Source organism: Hipposideros armiger, unplaced genomic scaffold (assembly GCF_001890085.2).
Source record: "Hipposideros armiger isolate ML-2016 unplaced genomic scaffold, ASM189008v1 scaffold_301, whole genome shotgun sequence".
Lineage (NCBI taxonomy): Eukaryota > Metazoa > Chordata > Mammalia > Chiroptera > Hipposideridae > Hipposideros > Hipposideros armiger.
Genome location: NW_017731651.1, coordinates 553,726 through 567,549, shown reverse-complemented (window position 1 = coordinate 567,549; position 13,824 = coordinate 553,726). Strand labels below are relative to the sequence as shown.

General features: G+C 37.3%; 1 protein-coding gene across 2 annotated transcripts in view; it reads left to right on the top strand.

The window, feature by feature from the left end:
• Positions 1-13,824, top strand: part of BNIP3L (BCL2 interacting protein 3 like) — a 22,477-nt gene that overhangs the window by 3,002 nt on the left and 5,651 nt on the right. Inside the window, exons 1-3 of one of the 2 annotated variants that reach the window (XM_019659570.1) lie at positions 3,544-3,650; positions 4,382-4,565; positions 9,374-9,446. In XM_019659570.1, coding sequence (XP_019515115.1) covers positions 4,402-4,565; positions 9,374-9,446 — 237 coding nt within the window. In that variant the 5' untranslated portion in view covers positions 3,544-3,650; positions 4,382-4,401. Of the gene's footprint in view, positions 1-3,543; positions 3,651-4,381; positions 4,566-9,373; positions 9,447-13,824 lie in introns of those variants that run through there. The other variant, XM_019659569.1, reaches the window with a different exon arrangement.

Here is a 13,824-nt window from a genome sequence, read left to right as displayed (position 1 = left end):
CAGCATCTTAGCTGTGGAGGACAGTGTCACTGGCCCTCATATGTGGGATCCGAACCGGGGCCCTCTGGCATCTCAAGCGAGTTCTTAACCATCGCGCCACTCGGCCGCCCCTGGAATAATGAAATCTTTCTCCGACGTTTTTGATTACCATCATACTGGAACTGTTCACTTTTTGATTACAAATTAGTGAACAAATATATCTGAATTATTTCCAAAGCTAAAAGGATATTTTCCAGCTTTCAGTTGTTAGTTTTACTCTTAAGAGAACTACTAAGTTACTTAAGAATATTTGTATAGGACATTTATGTCGTAAAAATCAGTAGGTAATACAAGGAAAATCAAGGTAGCAGTATAATTCTTGTTTAACGTGGGAAACACAGCCTTTTTCTTTTTGTTTTTTTTTTAATCTTTTTAAAACATCTACCATGATGTTCTTGCTTCTTCAGTATGACAAGAAGGCCTTTAAAGCTATGACATGTGAAACTTCACTGCCTTATAATACTATCTTGATTACATAAGTAATTGGTGTCTTGAGTACTGTGCAAAAAGACCAACTTTTTATTTATTTTTATTTTTTATAAGAATTTCAGTGACTGTTCCTGGTCTGGATTCCAGCATGAGGTACTTGAAATAAATAAAGGCTTTAGGGAAAGAAGTTAAGACATGATGAAATGTGTCACCCCGGTTAGGGTTAGGCTTGGGCCTTGAAAACTTGGGGGAAATGAGAAATTGTACTGTTTATTCTTCCCTCTCCCCTACCCCCAGCTCTTCCACTCCCCTTCTTGCAAGAGGATTGAACTGGTGATTATAAAACTATAAAGATTATATACAGCATACAGTCATGAATATAATCACAATCACTGGACCAACCTTCACAATGTACTATGTTGGAGAAAGCAGAAAATGCTTCTCCGAATCTCTTAGCGAGTCTCAGAGACTTGAACTAGAAAATGTCTTCTGTACTGTGTATATGTACAATCTGGCATGACAGAACAGTTTTCAATTTGTAAGTAGGCTTTTAATATAATAGAGTCTGCAGGTTTTAATTTTAAAGCTTGATTAGTAGAAAGAGAATTCACTCATTGTTTTCTACTTTCTATTGCTTGGACGGCACAATCATATCTTACCGTGTTCCCTTTCCAAGTAAAAAGGAACTTAGCGAGGATTGGTAGAGTTAGAGCATCAAAAATTCTGAGGCTGTAAATCGGGAATGAACTAGGTGATGAGAAAAAGCCACTTGTAGTTCATCTATTGAGAAAGATAAGTTTGCTTCCCCCCCCCCCCATTTTCCTCAAAAGATAAAGCTGATACGTAGCCTCTTAACAAATGTCTGTGTACATCACTTTCTCTGCAGTACTGTTTTTCCATAGATGAATAGATGATATTTCTGGAAGAGAATTATTGAGTTAAAGGAAATCTACCTTTTTAAGGCTCCTAATACATATTGCCTCCATTGAAGCCTTGATTTTAATAACATTAGAAATAGTACTTTGGTTAATGGTTAACCATTGCCATTTGGATAATGGTTAAAGTATGGTATACTTTATGATGGGAGGCAAAGCAGTTGTTTAAAATAATGAAGACAATATATATTGATGTTGAAAGATATCTGCAAGTTGTTAGGTAAGAAATGCTACTTACAGAAAGATATATACAGTATGATTCCATATTTTTGTAAAAACTCTAGAAGTTTGCATATAAAAGTTTTAAAAGCAGTTTCCTTTGGTATAGGAATGTGAGATTGGGAGGAGAGGTATTAATTTCTACTTCATGTGCTGATGTTTGCGTTTTCAAGAAACACATCATTGTAAATAAGAAATGTTTTTAAAAAGAGAGTAGAATTATATTAGCTAACACATAGCACTTACCATGTACTAGTAGTTGCCTTACATATATTTTTTTATGTGCTATATTCATTGCATCCTCCTAACTGTGAGGTAGATACAGTTATTATTCCTATTTTACAGATGAGGGAACTAACTGGTTTAGGGTGTAAGAGCTATAAATGTTAGAGTGGGAGTCTGGCTTCTGTCTTGCTCTTAACCACAATACTAATATATGCCAAAACAATATTATCTGCCTTAGGGAGAAAATGCCTTCAGTTGTGCTGAGAGGCAATTGCAGAAATCATTTCACTAAGCTTTCCTAGGTATGTCTCCTCAAGTTCTAGATTTTTAATGCAGGAAGTAGAAATGGTATGGAAATCCTTCAAAAAGGTAAGGTCCGGAAAACCTTCTATTGTTCCACCCCTTTTTCTCTTTGATCAGCTACAAGTAAACATTAATTGTATTTGGGGGAAGATTGGCCTCCACAGAGACCCATCCAGAACTCCTGGTTGCTTAGTTCTGCTTCTGCCAGAGCAGCTGCGGCCTTTTATGTTTTTGTTTGTTTTACACATTGGGCTTCTGTACAAGAAGAACAGGTCCCATTGGTTTAAAGTCAGTTTGAAAATCCAAGAAACAGTGCCAGTAGAAAAAAAAGTTTATCATATACCTCTCTCTTTCTGTGTGTCTCTTTTTCCAGTTAAAATATTTTGCAGAACTGTAAATTTAGGACTCTTGGCATATTTCTTATACAAGCCAGAGGCACTACAAATATTTAGTTAATATATAAATAAAATATTTAGTTAATATTTACTTAATAAAAATATGTAAAAATGTTAGGTCTGTCTTAGTTTTGTTAGTTGAGTTTGTTGATCCATGTTGAGTTCTACCTAGTCTGTGTCCATTTTTGTGTGTATTTAGAATGAGAACATGGAGATGTCATACAACTGTTGTTTGACAGTATAGTCCCAAAGAATTGGTGCTGTTTATGGGACTGTGACAACCCCAGGACTGCCTTAGAGGGAAAGGAAGGAAAGATTAATGTCATTTTTATTTAACAAACACTGTTTTAAGTGCTTTACGAATAAAAACTTTTAAGTAATGTGTAACTGAGCATCTACTGTTTACTAGGCACTTTACCTATGTTTCTATATTTAATCCTCATAGCAGCCCTGGAAGGTAGGTACTATGTTATCATCTGTTTTACAAATGAGGAAACTCAAGGTCAGAAAGTCAGATAGATAGTAAGGGGTGGAGTCAGATTTCCAACCCGGTCTGCCTTTGAGCTTTTCCTTCAGATGGTGCTGAGCACACTTCTGGATCTAGAATAGTCATCACCTCACTTAGAGTGCCTTTAGGGTTTGAGCCTGTTTTCGTGATTATTCTGATTTACCGATAGAAGACTGTTCAGCCACAAAAGAGGCCCAACCAACCTGCTTAGTTGTACTTTCTAAAACAAATTTTATTGTCAAGAATGGAAATTATGAAAAAAGAAAATACACTACTATCTCTTTTTGTTGTGAAGTTGGCTTATTGGCTGCCAATGTGTCCCTTCCTCACCCTCTATCCACCAACTTTTATTAAAATTAAAGTACCTTAATGTGTTTGGCAAACTCGTTGAGCCAATAAATATTTTCAAGACGTAGCCAAATTACCAGAGCCACGCCTCTTTCCTGTGGCTCCACTCCTTTTGTTCCCCTGAGAAAACGTCAGTGTTGCCTGTAGCAGATCCTTAGTCATTTCTGCCCCCCAAACCAACGAAGCTTCATGAAAACCCTGGAAAGTAGGAACTTGAGGGAGAGAAGAGAGAAAAGACAAGTTCACAAGGTATGTTTAGTGCATAAAGAAAGGACAGTAGAACAAGTGAGATATAAAGGAAAGGAAGAAACCAATTTGTGGGATAGAGGTAAAACCGTTTTCAGAATTTTTAGCAACCTGATTTAGTTGAGAGCCAGCTGTATTTTATGTTCTCGATTTGTACACAGATTAAAATTTTTTTATTGCATTTAAGTTCTCTCTCTAGGAGCTTCTCAATTATTTGTACTAATTAGGACTTAGTTGTTAATTTATTTAGATGACCTTTATGAAGTTTTTAAGTCATGGTTATGTATTTTGTGGAGAGGATACAACTAAATAGCTGGGGTAGACTATGAAAAAAGCATATATAACTAAAATATTGAAGGTAAGGAGCCTGTCTAGAAATAAAGTAGCTATTTATTTTTTGAAAAGCAACCTAAAAGCTTTTAGTAAAGTGTTTATTGTATATCAGCTAAGCTTTAACCAGAGAGAAAATTGGCTGAAATGTACGTTTTCTAAGATAATAGTTTTAGAGTTCCAGCTTCTTCTAAATTGGTTGATTGTGTAAGCTACTTCAGAAACAGAATTATATCGATTTTTAGACTTTTATTGCTCCTTGCTTATTTTCTTCAGAATATTTTCTGCATTGGGTTTTAGGTGAGTCAGACTTCTTATCTGAATTCACCGTATTCACATCTGTGTGCTCATGACAGATTTCAGTTCTGCTGTGGTTAATGTGAGTTATCTGACTTGTCCAACAGGTTCCTGGGTGGAGCTACCCATGAACAGCACCAATGGCAATGATAATGGCAGTGGGAAAAATGGGGGTCTGGAACACGTCCCTTCCTCATCCTCCATCCACAACGGAGACATGGAGAAGATCCTCTTGGATGCACAACATGAATCTGGACAGAGTAGTTCAAGAGGCAGCTCTCACTGTGACAGGTAAGGGAGAGCCATGTTTTGGTAGAATTCAGGAAAGAGATGGTTACAAAGTGAACTCCCATTAGGAAAAAATAAATGGCTTACATCTTCATTTAACAAAATAGGATTCCGGATTTATTTCAGCATGTGTATTTAAATCGGACAGTTGACGGAAGTACTTGAGTGTCCATTGTTTTTCCCCAGGTTAAATCAGTGTCCTTACCAGATTGTATCATTTTTAGATGCTTATCGGTTTAAAAGTCAGTGGCATAAATGTTTACGTACAGAATTAGTCTAACATTCTTCCATTTTCCTTTGTGCCTGTTTCACAGATCACATTTTCTTCGAATATGGTTATCTCTGTGTATATCTGTCCTCCCATGTCTAGATGGTGAGGCTTCAAAAGGCAGGGATCGTGTTTCATCTGCTTTGTCCTCCCAGTAACGGGGCTGGCACGTAGTAGACACTCAGCAAATGTTTGTGTCATAGGAACTGCAAGTTGATTCAAATTACAGCAGTGTTTACAGGGTGGAAACACCAACCAAGGTCTGTAAAGATACTTAATTTGAAGGCCATTCTGTTTTCTCAGAGCAAGTTTTATTTCAGACCTCATTTTTGTATATTTGAGTTCAGAAAACTAATTCCACTGATTAAGGGCTGCTTATGGTGAAAGAATGAGAATATAGAGATATGTATGAGTATAACGAAACCGAGCTATCACCGTATTTCCCCATGTTTAAGATGCTCCCATGTATAAGACGCACCTTAATTTTGGGGCCCGAAATTTGAAAAAAAAGGTATTACATAAAGTTATTAAACTCAAGTTTTATTCATCATAAAATTCATACAACTCCTCATCACTGTCAAAACTCCCAACCATTAGCTTGTCCTCATCTGTGTCTGATGACGAATCAGTCTTCTTATATTGCCTCGTCCTCAGTTCCATCTATGGCATTTGAAATCTACAACCACTGTATAAGACGCACCCAGTTTTTAGACCCCAAATTTTTTGAAAAAAGGTTCGTCGTATACATGGGGAAATACGGTAGTTTATTTTTCAGTATAAGTGTCTTTGTTTTTCCAGAGGGCCTAGGTATTAAATGATAGTGGTATATTTAACAATGCTGAGACCACTTACCTCCATACTAATGGCATGATGGGGTGCTGGATGAACTTCTGGTTAATTAAGAGTTAACTGATATCTGCCCTGTAGAAAATGCAAATGCACAGGAAAAAGATTCAGGAAACATTTAAAAATGGAAACAGCGATGAGGGGGTGGAATTACAGGTTTTTCTTTTGAATATTTTTGTATTTTGTAAAAATTGTATATATTGTACATATTATTATCAGAAAAAATGTAAAAGGAGAAACAGAGTTAAATGCCTGTGTGTCTTAACGACCCACTGATGTTACCAAGGCAGCAGAGGACTTGTTTGCCTGCACTGTGCACCCCCGCCATCCCGTCGCATCTCTGACTTGTCCCTATGCTCCTTAAAACCCGGGGATAGCTCTAGGCAGAAGCAGCAGCAGAACAGATGGCTCTCTTCTGAGCAGCTTGCTCTGGATTCCAGTAGCTACAGCATTAGTCTGTCTTTCAGAATGAAGGTTATATTGATACAGGCAGACCTCAGAGATACTTTGGGCTTGGTTCCAGATCACCACAACAAAGCAATAAAGTGAGTTACAACCTTTTTTGCTGGTGGAGGGTCTCTTGCCTTAATGTATTAAAAAAATGCAACATCTGTGACATGCAGTAAAGCGAAGCGCAATAAAAGGGCACAAAATAAAATATCAGTGCATCGATGGGTCTCTGAAGTTTTGTGCTCATTGTGGGCCAGTTGATAAGGCTTTTCCTATACATCCAAGTATACGTGACCATTGATCATTGGCGCCTCTGTGTCCCTTAACCTGTTGTTACGTGGTGCTATCATGGAGCAGAGAAAAAGTCACCAGCTTGCCTTTTGGGTTCTCTTATTTCATTTATGGTTGCAGTTTTCCTTGGGATTGAATATGAATTCACCTTCTGGTGACCGTGTTTACGTTGTGTCTCTAAAGATGTGAAGGGCGGTATAGCAAATGCTTTTGAACACTTTCCAGTCCCTCGGCCTGTGTACCTTCAGGCTCTGGGTCACGGGTCGTCTTTCAGAGGAGGCCTAGAGCTCTAGCTCTGGTACTCTCCTGGGATACAACACATTTTAACATTTAGAAGTGTCTTCCAAATTCATGTCGTTTGAATTGCCATGCATCTCTATATTTGAAGTTGTTGAGGGGTGTTGCTTGTAGGTAGAAAAGTTTTAGAATTGTTGGATATGGTCCCAAACCTAATTTGTGTGTACTTTCCATTTAAAAATGATTCCACAGATATATTTTTGTCACTGTGGTGGTTGTTAGCAGATAACCTCAGTGTGTTTTGCTTTGCGTTCCACCCTGTTGTAGGAGTTTTCAACCTACACACTAGATTCACCCAGGGAGCTTTTAAAAATACCAGCATGCAGACACCAGCCCTGAAGAGTCTCCTTCTGTTGTCAGGGCTGGGGTAGAAGCAGGAGGATGTTTTAAAGGCTCCCCAGCCGCTCCTAACACGAGCCAGGGTTGAAGCTCTGATGCATTCCAAATTGTTAGCAGTAGTAAACAGTTTCCAGGGAAATGTTTAGTGTTTTTCCGAGTGAGATGGGCACCAGTGGAAAAAAAGAGGATAGAAGCAGAGCAGTGTTTCTGTCGGATTCTCGCCGCCCTCGAGTGCTGCCTTGACCCGGTCATGACTATGAAAGCTGGCCCTTAACTTGATCTCTGGCTGTGAACCCAACAGTGCTCTGAGCATAATGACCGTAAACTGAGGACAGCGAGAGTGCCTTGTTCTACTTGGTTCCGTGCTATAGCCTGAGATTTCTAATTCAAGATAAACATTTTCTAAATACATTAACATGTTTGATATAGAACCAGCTTTTCTCTTCTCCTGTCCTCATTTAAGAATCTCCTGTGTCAATTGCAGTAGTCTGGGACTCCTAGGCTGAATCAGTCTGATACTTTTCTGGTGATCTTACTTATCTTTGAGCCAGTTTCACCGACATCTCTATATGTTACCATTGTACTCATGCCCTTGATAACTCTTAATAGTTCATATCTATTCCTTGGAGCAAGTTAAGTCTGGAGCGTTTTTCATCCCTACTTGAATTTAGATTCTGGGCGGCGGGGTGTATAGTGAACAACCTAGAGACTTGCTGTGGTTACACAAGGAATCATTGATAAAGCTGAGAATAGAACTTAGCACATTGTATTCCTCTACTGTATCAAGCGCAGTTCGTGATCATGTGTTTTTGTCTAAAAATTTATCTGTAAATTTTTGTAGTTCTGGGACTATCTCTTGTATTTTTTTTTTTTTAAGATTTTATTGGGGAATTGGGCGGGTAACAGCGTTGGGGAATCGGGAAAGGGGAACAGACAGGTAGACAAATTGCTGTTTTGTTCTTCAGTCTAGTTGTGGAGGATGTTGCTTCACTGGCCTATGTTGGTATGATCATTGTGCTCTTCCCGGATGAGGCAATTGGTCACCGGTCATTGGTCGGCTGCTCACAGCGGCTCCCGGTAGCTCACACCGACTACCAGCTGCTCACACTGGCTGCCAGCCACTCATGTAGCTCACGGCAGCCCACTGCAGCCCTCCTGCAGCCTACACCGTCACCGGCGACTCACAGCAGCCCAGCTCCAGGTTGAGCTGTTGTTCATCATCTTAGCTGTAGAGGGCGAGCGTCACTGGCCCTCAATGTGGGATCCGAACCGCAACCCTGCTGCTCACAGCTGGTGCTCCCAAGCGAGCTCTTAACCAGCTGAGCCACTCGGCCGGCCCATATCTCTTGTATTTTTCATTAAAGGTTATATATTCATATATATATAAGCTTATCTAATTCACTTCGCAAGATCTCAGAGCAAATATTTCTGAAATAAGAAGAATAGTGGTTCTCACACTTTTTGGTCTTTGTGCTCCTTTACACTCCTACAGATTATTAGGGATCCCAAAGGTCTTTTGTTTATTTGGGTTATATATTTTGGTTTTTACCATATTAGAAATTAAAACTGAGAAAATTGTAAAATGTGTATTCATTCAATAATAGTAAACCCATTACATTTTAATATAACTAACTTTTTAAAAACAAAAAATAAAACGATTTTCCATAACTCCCCCAAATTAACAAGACTAGTGACCTTGGTTTACATTTTTGCAAATCTCTAATATCTGGCTTAATAGAAAATAGCTGGGTTCTCATCTGCTTTTGCATTCGATCTATTGTAATATAACATATGGAGCCTCTGGAAAATTTCAGTGTACACTCATGAGAGAATGAGAATGAAAAAGGCAAATGAATCCTAATAGCATTATGAAAACAGTTTTAACCTTGAAGACCCTTTGAATGAGTCTTTGAAAACTGCTTTCACCCTTCGAGAACTGCTGGTGATGAATCATTTAATGATGAAAGAACTTTGAGACAGAGAACCCCAAATAGGGTTTCTGAATTTGAAGATTGTTTTACATTATTGAAAAAAAAAAGTAAAAATAAGAAGATCTGACAGTCTTGTGTCTTTAGATAACATTTCTTTTGTAAAATTATCATTGTGAAGGAATTTTTTCACCACTGAAAAATTCCTGAACATTTTGGGAATGAGAGTGCTCAATTTCACTTTTTCTTGCATGAGGAAATGATATAGTTTCTGATTTGCTACTTTTTCAAAGCCATACGACTGTAGCTTTTAGTTTTCTAATTTCCTGTAAAAGCTAATTTATTTGACAAAAGGAAAATTAAAACTAATGGCTAAATTCCTTCTCTTCCAGCCCTTCCCCACAAGAAGATGGACAAATTATGTTTGATGTGGAAATGCACACCAGCAGGGACCATAGCTCTCAGGTGTGTGTGTGTTGATTTGTTTTTCTGATTTTCAATAAATAGTAAGGGAAAATGCAAAACTCGAGATAAGTATATTTTGCTAAAATATATTAAAGAATAAGAAGACTGAAAAATAGTTTGAAGCCGTTTTAAGTTGTTAAGTTCCTGATTTTGAAACTTACTTAGAATGCTGTAGTCCTTTCATACCCCTTTACAACTGAGAATTTGGGGATCTGTCACACTAAAAGAATTGGAAAATTCTTGTCTGTGATGTATCATTCCAGTATTCTAGGCTAGTGTCTTGAGTTTATAAATAGGAAACTGAGGCATGGCTTATTTAAGGTCACAAAATAAATGAAAAGGAAGGTTGTTGGAGAACCAAGTGTGAAACCTTTTTGTGTCCGAAATGAAAGCAGTGACTTTTGAGATGAATTTCAACAGCTAAGATAAAATTCGTCTACATTTTGCGGGATCCTTAAGTTAAAGAAGATTAATATAGTTCACTAGGAGTTGACATTGTTGGAAATGTAGATGGATATGGTATTGAAACCTTATAAAGATTTACATGATAAAGTTTATGATAAATAAATAATTGGTAATGATTTAGAATATTCCTAGCCAGCTCTTAACTTTATTGAGGTATCAGGTCATCTAAAAGTATCAGAGTGCACATTCTTGAGGACCGGAACCATTGTCTTTTTCTTCTTTGTTAAGGTGCTTGAAGAATGTATGTTGAATGTTTAAATGAATTCTTACAAAATCTTTGTTTTGTGGGGTTCTTACTGTACAATGTTCTGAACCCTTTGCACTGGAAATACTTTGTATGATATCTTGGATCCACCCAGTGTTCTTTGTTTCAGAAGGCTGCACAATTTCTCCCTACTTTGACTATGCTCTGTGCTATTCTCTGAAACCTAGAAAATCTATGGGATTAAATACAAATTTATTTTATGATGAACTTTATACCATAGAGAAGCTTATAATAGCAAGGCTCTTATGTCGGAAGATAAGATGTCTGACTGGAATTGTTGAATTGCTGTCTTTTGTATGTCAGTTTTGCCATGTGCAATCAACTGTAACACTGAAGAAAAAAGTGCATAAAGTTTCCATGGCAAAAAGTGTACTAAGGAATCCCAAGATAGAGAAATGAAAAGAATTCTTTGCTGTAGTCTTTCCTGAGGAAGATGTCCCCAATCCACATTGTCTTTTGTACAGACCAGTTGAAAAGCTAGATGAGCATTTTCCAAAGTATGTTTCAAGGAACATTTGCTCAATGGGGAAGCTCCAGAAAATAGTTCTGAAGTCAAATAAGTGGAAAGCGATGCAGCCCCTGGGCTCCCTCACTCCCCCCCCTTTAGTCACAGTGCGTAGTAGCATAGTAAAAGCTCGGACAGCTCCTGCAGTAAAGAAATCTGTTTGTTTACACCAAATATTTCCTAACTATTTTCTCTTCCCCTTAATAATCTACCTAAAAACTTAAAGGAACGCTTTTGATAAGTGCTGTCTTGCCTGGCTCATGGAGTGGCAGGTATACAATTAGGCTTAACTGATAACTGAATGTTTAAGTGGACTTCTAGAGTTGAAAATGGAAGGCTTTTGGCCTCTTGTGTCAGATTATGATAGAATTGCTAGTATGATCCCTATTCAGAAACAAGAACCTAAAAGAACATTGATTATCATCAAGCCTTGGGTAAGAGATTAACAATCAGATCAGTCAGTTTAAACAAGGTTACATTTCTGGAAAAGCAGTCTAACTGCTATAAAAAAATTTCTATCTTTTAGGGTAAGAGTTTTAGTGAGAGAAATAGTAAGTATAAATTTATTTCAACTTTCAAAAAGCCTTTTAAATTACTTTTTTAATTGAGAAAATGATAATGTAAAAGTTAATCATTTTAGGGTTTGGGAGGATGAATTTTTTTCATGAATGAGAAGCAAGTTTAGGGTTAGGGAACAGTTATAAAACAGTTAACAAAGGACTGTTATGGTACTTGCTCTTATTGAGTAATTTTAAACAGAATATGTGACAATTTTAGCCTTTTCTATGAGGAGGAAGGAAAGGCATTAATATTTATTAGATAATATTACAGGTGCTAAATTTTTTTTTTTTAAGTTTTTCCCACTTTTAATGTTCTCAGTCCAGTGATGTTATCCCCATGAACAAATGGGAAAGGTATGGCTTTGTCTTAATTAAGTTACTTGTCTAAGATTACGGAGCAAGTAAGTGATAGAGCCAGGATTGAAACCAGGGCTATCTGAACCTGTGGCCCCTGTTCTTCTGCTAAAATAAGTCAATGAATGGGATCGATTGAAGGAGCGCTCACAAGGTTGTGAGAATGAAGTAAAACATCTATTACGTATGTTACAGTATGAGGAAGCCTAAGGCGTGATACATTTAGGGAAAATATTATTTAAAATGATACTTTTAGGATGATAGTCCTTAAGAGTCTCAGTTTTGTAGCTGAGAAAATAGACTGTAGATGATCTCTTGAAGGCGTTTTCGCGGTCTGGTGTGTTTCTGGGACCAAAGCAGCCCCCACAATGTTGGCTATCATTGGAGGACGACAGAAACTACAGTTGTCCTCCCTCCTCCCTCTTGTAAAACTGTGGATTGTCTGCACACAGACCGCGGTGTACAGTTTCCTATCCATGTTTAGAGACCTGAAGAACTTGAGGTGGGCTGGAGAAGGGAAATATAAGAGATTAAAAGGTAAGGGCCTTCCCCGTGAGAACAGGCTAAGATGATCAGAAGCTTCTCTCTGAGGTGTAGGTGTAGAGAGAGAGGATTATTGATTCGGTTGAAAGCATAACTCTTACATAATTAGATTAAGTGCATTTTTACTATACTCCGGAATTCCAAAAATTGGAAAGAAATTTAAAACCTGAAACTGGCAAATTTGAGATTAAAAGAAGGAAGCACAGGGCAGTAGTAAAGGAAGAGAGCTGGCTAGCTTATGATCCTGATTCTTATGGTAAGCATTCTAAACTGATCTGGGATTTTTTTTTCTTTCTTAAATATAGTAGTCCAAAGATAACTTTGCTTCACTCAACTGAGAGAAAATGACATCATCTTAAAAAAAATTTAGAACATAAAATTGTACTACTGTTTCATTGTTTTGGAACGTATGACATACTAACTTGTTCACAAATTTAAACCTAAAACTTTGAGCAGTTTTAGAGACTTGTGAGGCCAGAGTTGGAAACTAAATAGAAGAGACCTGCAGTGTGTTGTTGAATCCAGTCAGATATTATGTGTACACAAATTGATCTAGAAGTAAATTGTAACATTGTTTTTGATTTAGGATGTTTTCAGATTAACTCTAAAGAGCCAACTCATGATCCTGAGTAATCTCAATACCCAGTGGAAAAAACTTAATCTTAAAGGCTACATTGTGTCATTCAGTGGAATTTGCCAAGTCCCCAGAACAAAATAAGAATGATACTACAGACTCCACAGGGATTTTACTTTTGGTTTGATAGTAAAAAGGGACTGTTTGAAGCTACCTTCCCCCGGCAGCCTGTCCACAGAGAACTAGACCTGTCAAAAAAGAATCACAGGGGTATATCAAGCTCTGCAGTTCATAACTACCTACTAAAAGGAATGAAAGTTTTGGTCAAAGGCTGAATCCTATTCAAACAAAATAACAAATCAAAACAATTCTTAGCTTTGAGATCCTTTGGTTTGAGGTCACCATCACATTCCTTAAAACTGAATAAGGAATGCTATGTCATTTTTACGAATTTCTCATTCCTGTGCGTTCTGTGGAAAGAGAAGCTATGGAAATTTTGATTGTTTTTGGCCTGAAACTAGATTATCATTAGTAAGAAGAGAGATTTTTTTCATTTATTTGATACGAAAGGTGTCAAATTCTGACTCAGTATAAAATAACTTATTCAAAAAAACTTTTGGCTTAAGTAGTTTTGAATAAACCTTGGGAAATGTTTGGAGAACGATTTGTCTAAAAATACATAATCTCCTTCCAGGGACTAAAACCTAATGCTTAAGAATGGGGTTCTAGAGACAGTTTGCCTGGGTTTGAATACTGGCCCTGCTACTCACCACTTACAGAACCATAGGCAATTACTTAATTTATGTCTCAGTTTTCTCATCTATAAAATGGAATATTAACAGTTCCTATTTTTATAGGGTTGTTGCAAGGGAAAAGTTAATGCATGTAAAGTGCTTAGACTCATGCTCATCTCTTGATGCATGCTTAATAAATACTATTATTATTTCCTTATTATATCTCCCAGTTATTTTTAGTCTCTTCACTTTATATTTGTTAGCGTATACTTTTTGATATGTTCCCTTTTATTTTTAATTATGAAAAGTTTTAAATGCATTTAAAAGTAAAGAGGATATTAGGGCCGGCCGAGTGGCTCAGTTGGTTAAGAGCTCGCT